The sequence below is a fragment of the Triticum aestivum genome, chromosome 1B (genome assembly GCF_018294505.1).
Source record: "Triticum aestivum cultivar Chinese Spring chromosome 1B, IWGSC CS RefSeq v2.1, whole genome shotgun sequence".
In the NCBI taxonomy this organism is placed as follows: domain Eukaryota; kingdom Viridiplantae; phylum Streptophyta; class Magnoliopsida; order Poales; family Poaceae; genus Triticum; species Triticum aestivum.
Genome location: NC_057795.1, coordinates 606013946 through 606021824, shown reverse-complemented (window position 1 = coordinate 606021824; position 7879 = coordinate 606013946). Strand labels below are relative to the sequence as shown.

Sequence of the window (7879 nt, the reverse complement as noted above, 5' to 3'; positions counted from 1 at the left end):
GCCTCTCCGCCTAACGGGCCCATGGGGAAGTAGCCCAGCCACTGGGCTCCATCTGCACTTCTTTCTTTTTTTTTGAAGGGGGGCTCCATCTGCACTTTGTAAGAAGCCTATGCGCAATGTCGTTACAACTTCTTTGGGGAAAAAATATCACTGGAATAGTGGCGAGTTAATGACCAGAAAATCCTGTAGTATTTTTTAAATATCTTTTTTAAAAGAAAAGAAAGTCAACGTATTTTCTAACAGATGCTTACGGTCCAGGTGTCTGTATTTTCTAACAGATGCTTACGGTCCAGGTGTCTGAAATTCCCTCTCCTCCCATCAACCATAAGATCTCTGCATAATACTCCCTCCGTCCCAAAATTCTAGTCTTAGATTTGCCTAGATACAGATGTATCTAATACTAAAACGTGACTTGATACATCCGTATTTAGACAAATCTAAGCTCCTCCCATCGACCATAAGATCTCTGCATAATACAGTACATACGTGCGACTCTGCAGCCTGCACTGCACGCATACAGCTCCGTTGCAACCCCTCAAGAAAATATACAGCCTACTACAATTTACACCAATATTATGCCAACAACAGCGCGCATACTACGATCTTGAGGGTTCACGGTAGCTACTCCATTTTTAGCTCGCGTTCTGCCTTCAATAAACAGCGCATATAACCAGCGATACACCGTCACACCCTTACCGGAAATGCGCGCCGAGAGCATGGAGCTTGCTATATGATTCTGTTTCCATGATCCCTCGATTTCGTCCAGTGCCGTTTGTATCATGAGGGCAGGGCAGGGGAGAGAGGCATCAGGGAACCAACTACCGTGTGTGTGTGTGCTCACGCCACTGCCCTCGCTCGAGCCACCGCCTTCTGGTAGATGTCCTCGTACTGCGAAGCCGAGGTGTCCCAGCTGAAATCGATCGTCATGTCTTTCTGCACAAGCTGTTTCCACACCTCGGGCTTCCTCGTGTAGCAGTTGAACGCCCTCTCCATCGCGCTGCTTAGGCCCTGGCAAAATGAACATCCAGATGAGTTGCGTTTTGCCCGCCAGAAATCATCAACTAGGATTTTCCCCTTCCCGGGCTGTGCGCGCAAACAGGACCTACCTGCTCGTCGGCCTTGACAAATGTAAAGCCGTTCCGCACCTCCATGGGTATTGTTTCGTCATCGAAGTCAAAGACACTGAAACCACAAAGCATGCCACTATACTTGTTACTTTGATTGGATGTGACGACTATGTTCGGAGGAACACTTGGTTGGTTCCCTATTTACCTGTCATTCAGCCCACCAGTTTTCCGAACGATTGGCACAGAACCATATCTCATGGCTATCATCTGTACATAAGAAAGCATGTCAAAATTGCGCATCAGCAGGCCACACACCAAATATCAGATAGAAGCAAAAGAGGTCAGACTTGCACTTGTTTAATTACTTCTAGGGAAGTGCCAAATGTTCACGGCAACTGAAGCATATATTTCAGCAAGTGATACAAATTACGTATTATACTAAACGATGTCAGCTTACTACATGTGCACCTAGTATAAACTACGTGATATGCATTTACTATCAAAGTATGGAAGAAGCCACACCTGAGTGAGGCCACATGGCTCAAATATAGAGGGAACAATGAACATGTCAGACGCAGCATATATGCAATGAGACAGCGCATCATCATACTTCAAAATCAGCCGGATATTGTTGTTGTTCTGAAAATGGTCTGCAATACCTTCAAACTCCCTCTGTAAACAAAACAAGAAGCAAGTATGTTCACTGTTCCAGAAATAGGCAAAAAAAAGGTGCTTAGTATAAAACACAGACAAAAATACACTATTTCAGACTCATGTTCCTTCGGTTATAAATAAACTGTTCATGAGGTACTGAAGTGTGGTTTTCTTCTGTTACTTTGGAGATTCATGTCTGATCAAAATATCTGCACAGATATATACTACTCCCCCCGTAAAGAAATATAAGAGCGTTTAGATCACTAAAGTAGTAATCTAAATGCTCTTATATTTCTTTACAGAGGGAGTATGACATAAACTGCATGGCATAAACGCACCTGAATTTCTGGTACTGGACTTGAACCCAGAAGGACAAACTGTCCTCCTAATTCAGCTGTTTTGTATATTGCATGCCTGATAAGATGTACACCCTTCTGAGCAACCAGCCTGGTAATGCAACCAACCTGCTTGAGAAAATTTCAGTTACTTAGTTTAACATTCAATATCAAGTTCCAAGACAAACGGAAGGAGGTGAATACAAACAGCAGGGGATCAGAAAATGATATTAGCTAACTGAAGAAAACAATCGAAAAACGGAACTGCTGTAATTCATTTCAGACTACATGGGCCATGCCCTGATAAATGCAATGACAAACAATAGAACCATATAGCTAACAGACTACCCCACGAAGAAAATTGATGAGAATAAAGAGATGGAAAATGTTCAAATTCAAGCACAGGGTGAACCTTTATATATCCAGTTTACCAGTAATTGAGAACTGAGCTTAACAGCATCGACAATCGTACCAGTGGTTGTGAAGGATATGCAGAAGCCAGGTTTAGTTGCTCTCTGAGGGCTGCTTTGTTGGCTGCCTTTCCCTGGAGATCCTTAGCATTATACTGGACCTTGAGATACCTATCTGTGCAAGGGTTCCATGTATCTGTGTCGATTCCATTAAGTATCCCAAGAAATTTCCTGGAATGTACTTTAAGTGTATCTTGGAGTCCACGCCCACCCTGGGAACCATAAGAGCATTATCAGCACATAAAAGAAGTGGAAACGCTTTACATGCAAATTGAAACTACTAAAATGAAATTGCAGTTGAGAGGCAGATTAAAGACACGTTAAACCAATGGTAACTAGAAACACTAGGACCATTAGAGCCCTATATGGATATGCATGCCAATATATCTTGATTTAGGGTATTCTCAAGTATTTAAGCTTTTTGTAGCATCTCTTTAGTGTCCAGTCCATGTAGAAACATGAATATGTCTGGCACTACTGATCAAACAAAGGTACAGCAATATGCATGTTTGTTTCCCACAGCTTGTGCTATCCTCTTCCAGAAATGGTTGCCTCCAAAAATTAGCCATTTTGAGCAACATGCTTAGAAATCATCTATTTTTGCAGATGAATCTTATAAGTTGAAGGCCACTGGTAAGACTGTGAAGGACGATTAAAAAGTAGCCAAAAAAGTCTACATCGCATAAAAATCGTAAGAAATATTACCTCTGAGCGAACCTCTAGTGCATATGTTGGCGAGACAGTTGTCACGATGTTTGAATACACAACTGCTCCCTGAATAATATGAATAAAAAATTGCATAATTGATACCATAGCTATGAGTTTGAGTTCCAAAATATATTGCTACAGTTTGCCATAATTGATACCTTAACAGCATTTATTCTGCCATGCGAATTGTCCCGCATCCTGTCTGGTCTGTCTAGGTGCTCAACATCAAGACCACACCATGCTAAATCACGAGCTGGAGCAGTTCCTTGGTATTCAAAATTATGACAGGTGAAGCAAATTCTAGCTGAGTTGAAGCCTAGATTTGCATATACATCCCAATAAAGAGGTGCCTGGAGTTTAAATGTCAAAGGGTAATTTAGTACAATCAATTTTGTAAATCAACCGAGAAAATAGATCAATGTCATGTAGGCAATGAGTCAATGCTGTGAAATGATCTTTGACGCTTACAACAAATGCAGTTTGCCAGTCATGGCAGTGGATTATATCAACTTTCTTCCCAGATTGATAAAGTAATTCTAGTGCCGCACGGCTGAAGTACGAAAAACGTTTGAAGTCATCGTGCTCTCCATAGTAGTGAGCCCTCGAAAAGAACATCGCTGGATGCTGTGGCTCAATAAAGTAGACGGGTAGGCCTGCATATGCTAATTTAATTAGATCAATGCGGATTTAAATAAATTTATACAGTGATACAACTGAGGGTTGCTTGCAACCTTCAACAGTCCCAGTCCAAATTTTGTTGTTGAACATATTTCCTTCAAAGTAGGACTGCACAAGAACATCTAAAACCTGCACAATCACATGATATTAATCTTACCTTAACAGAAGATCATACCAAAAACATAGATAAGCAGCATTATGACATACCCTTAGATTGCTAACTTGGTCAACCTGCATGCAGTCGTATTTTGGAAGAATGATCTCTACTAGATGGCCTTTTTTCTGAAGTGCCTTCCCGAGACCAGATATCACATCTGCCAGGCCACCAACCTAAACAAGCATGCATATAGGAAATATAAAAGATGACTAATAGGATTCAAACTGATCAGAATGGACAAAAATCCAGATTCCAAAAGAATTAGTCATTGCATCAGCATCAGTAGTTCAATAAATTTCTCAAGAAACAGATTAAAATATAAAGCAGTTGGAGGAGATTGATCAACCTTTATGCACATGATCAACAGACAAACATCTGCAGGTTTTAGATTTTTTTTTTTGCAGATTGTAACTTTGTTGAAACATGAAAGTTGATATTCTACCACCTTTGGTACAACCAGAATTTTATTTACTATTTCATGGCTGCACGATCAAAATTTATAAGCTAAAAAAGGGCATCCATACAGTTTAAGGCTACATCCATTCACACAAAAAGAATGATAGCACACATTAAACATTGTCAGTTTTACCTCGGTTTGAATTAGCCCTTGGATCATCATGGCCTGAGCACAACTGATGAGAACCATATATTTAAAATAGTGCTTTATTGTTTACTTGTAAGATAGTGATAGGCTCAAATTTATGTGAAACACTGGAAAACTTAATGCTTTGTTAATTTACAGATATAAGTGCTTAAAAACAATGTTCTCTCTAAGCGTCCCCAGATAGTAGTCATACTAGGCAGTGAATTATCCAAATATCAAATAGAAGATTTCAAATGCACGCATGAAAGGCTGTATTAATACTAAAACTCACCTTCGCGACAGGAGCCATCTCTGCTGCTATGTGGGCAATGTGCAAACCAGAACTGCATTAATCAATAAAGATTACAAACCAACTAATTTATATAAACATATTTTCTCATTTTAGCAAAGAAGAAAGTGTACCTAGTTCCTGGTAATGCCATCTTAAGTAAATTGTCCATAACTTCCCTGTTTTCGGTACCTCTGTATGACAAGTACGCTTCCCGAAGACGATTGTCCCTTTTCTGAACCATTTCTCGTAACATACTTGCGTCACTGTAAGATATTTTCTTCTCCAGTAACCATCCATCAGTTAAAAGGGAAATTTTGCTCCATAGTTCCGAAGGCATGTTTCCTGTAAAATTCTCCAGTGACCTTTTCTCACTTTCCTCTATTAGTTTGCTAAGAGTATCATGAAATTCCACTATTGAGTGCTCATACAGTTCAATCTGAGAATGCATTTCCCGGTTACATGCTTGGAAGCGTTCTTCTACCAATTTGACTTTTTGCTGCAAAAGATCAACAAGAGAACAAGAGAACTTTGAAATATTTGCTGCTTGCAATGAGGCCTCTAATTTTTCAAGCCTATCCTGCAGATCATGGTTGCGGTCCAATATCACAGCAGCATGCTCTACTTGGTTTGCTGTGGTCTCAAGCAAGTCTTCCAATTTTTCTACTTTCTCCCACCAGGCATCCCTAGGACCAAGTTTCATCATATTTGCTTGGGCAGCTATAAATCTGGACTCCAGCTCCCTAAGGGAAGCATCTAAAAGAGCACGCTCTTTCTCCAATTTGAATATACCCTCCTCTGTCTCGGCAACCTCTATAAGCTTTGTTTTGAAAAATTCTATGTCCTCCTTCAGTACAATGTTCTCTTCCTTTAGAACATCAAACTCTAATGCTAGTGGAGAGTCACTGAAATTCCCTTCACTTGAAAGCTTATGTTGTGAATCTATTTCTGACAACCTCGTCTCTAAAATGTTTATCTTTCTCTGCAAGGCTTCCTTTTCTTTAAGAATTTTATCAGCGTGTTCCATTGCCTGAAGACGAGCTTGATTCAAAAGAAGTATATCTAAAAAAATCAATTTGCAATTCAGTGGTTATGCACATACTTACAACTCTGCATTTTAGGAAACTGTATGGATATTCAAAAAGAAGGATCCCCTACTCTTCTCGGTGTTCTGTATCATTCCTACCAAATCTTCCAGCTGAAGATTTGATATGCCATCTCCATCGTTGTATTTCTGTGGTGAAAATCACAAAACCTAGAAATTCTTAAAAGTAACAACAGTAACTAATATGAGAAATTTAAAAGTGATTATATTTCAGAGTAAAATTGATTGAATGTTAACTTTGTTTAACTGTTGTATGCTGTATTTCACAATGAAATAGGGCTTGGCTGCCATTTGGTTTAAAATATACTCCCTCTGTCCCAAAATATAAGAACGTTTTTAACACTATACTAGTGTCAAAAACGTTCTTATATTATGAGACGGAGGGAGTAGATGCCAATGCCAACTTTGTACCTTTATCTAATAACTATTGATTATTTAAGTAATAAAATGATGATGCATTTCGCTTCAGTTTAACAAAAACAGAATTTAAGATCTTTTTAAAATGGCAAAATATATGCAACATTGATTTTTTATACATGTTCACACCAAGTAACCTCATGCATCTATGTTAAAATAAGGTAGAAATTCATATGAGCAAGTTATTGCCTTTCAGCGGCAGCCAAGCCCCAGATTTGCTTTCTGGAAAAGAAGAATCAGCATCTATTGCCGCGTCACTCCTGCGTGCGACAAACATATTTGGAAGCATATAGGTTGCTAAAACGCATGATGCACATACCCTTTGCCGTTCTTTTTCGGCGGAAACCGCTGCCTCGTCGCTTCGTACATTAGCCCTGTTGTTAAGGGGGTCGGCGCCGGTTGTACTCTTGTGAGGACGCTGCGCGGCCGCCCTGGAACAAGCCAGACAACAAAAGTCAGATTCCGATTCCTTGACATATTCGTAGAATCCAGACATAAGGAATGCCAATGGCATGTATACGATGAATCTGATCATGATCCAAGACACCGCAATGTCACCTAGCATGTAACAGTACACAACACATTTGAGCGTTCACAGCTGTATATGATCCCCACAGTGCCTGAGCTGAGCAGGCATGGCCATAGCATTTCGCGCACACGGACGGACCATGGCACGCACCGAGCAAGAGAAGGGTAACCAGGTACTAGTAGCTGCTAATAATTAGAATCCCAACCCCTTGGTTTCAGACTTTGAGTACTGTATATACATCTCACGAGCGAAGCCGCCGAATTAGGGGGTCCGGAGACGAACCTGAGGCTGCGGTGGCGCGTCCGGGAGGCGAGGGCGAGGCGGCGGCGGGAGCGGCCGTCGGGCGGAGAAGGGGCGGGGCAGCGCGGGGACAGGAGGGCCGTCGCCTCGACGCCCGCCGCCGCGGAGCACGCCATGGGGAGTAGGGAGAGGCGGGGCGGGTGGGGTGGGGTGGTGTGGGGGGAGCTTGAAGGCTGGAAAGCGGCGGGGAGTGGAGTGGGGCTGAAGAGTGGTGGTGGACTGGTGGCGGTGGGCGGTGGCGGTGGCGGTGGCGGTGACCGGGGGGCAGCGCGTGGCGTGTCTCGTGCTCCGCGCGCGGGCAAGGCGGAGGCGGAGGAGGAGGGCCGAGCGAATTGTATTGGGCTATCTGGCCGCCTGGGCCCCGCCGCGCGGCCGGGCGTGGCACGGTGCCATTCGTCGGGCAGACGGCCAGCGGAGGAGAGTGTGAAGGAAACGGACGGTGGAGCTTGATTTGTTTGGTACACGGTGCGCCCGTGCCGGCTCGAGAGGAGAGAGGCCGGTGAGCGCGGCCGCAACAGAAAAGTGGGTACATGGTGCCACCAGCAGTATTGGGGTAGGTTGTAGTCTCTCCCTTTTTTTTAAACACG

At 42.6% G+C, this 7879-nt stretch overlaps 1 protein-coding gene across 2 annotated transcripts; it reads right to left on the bottom strand.

Moving 5' to 3' along the window:
* Positions 1-465: 465 nt before the first annotated feature.
* On the bottom strand, positions 466-7658 carry LOC123141968 (probable starch synthase 4, chloroplastic/amyloplastic). Of its 2 annotated transcripts, XM_044561014.1 has the most exons (16): positions 7275-7658; positions 6783-6894; positions 6100-6175; positions 5076-6003; positions 4945-4996; positions 4120-4242; positions 3966-4041; positions 3703-3887; positions 3393-3584; positions 3232-3300; positions 2529-2738; positions 2060-2185; positions 1590-1739; positions 1273-1334; positions 1107-1182; positions 466-1008 (listed from the first exon to the last, which is right to left on the bottom strand). In XM_044561014.1, the coding sequence occupies exons 1-16, from the start codon at positions 7406-7408 to the stop codon at positions 838-840; spliced, it is 2742 nt and encodes a 913-aa protein (XP_044416949.1). In that variant the 5' UTR covers positions 7409-7658; the 3' UTR covers positions 466-837. The 2 variants fall into 2 exon arrangements, with proteins under 2 accessions (XP_044416949.1, XP_044416954.1); XM_044561019.1 differs by lacking the exons at positions 6783-6894; positions 7275-7658 and having other exon boundaries at positions 5076-5971; positions 6048-6173.
* Between the last annotated feature and the right edge of the window lie 221 nt (positions 7659-7879).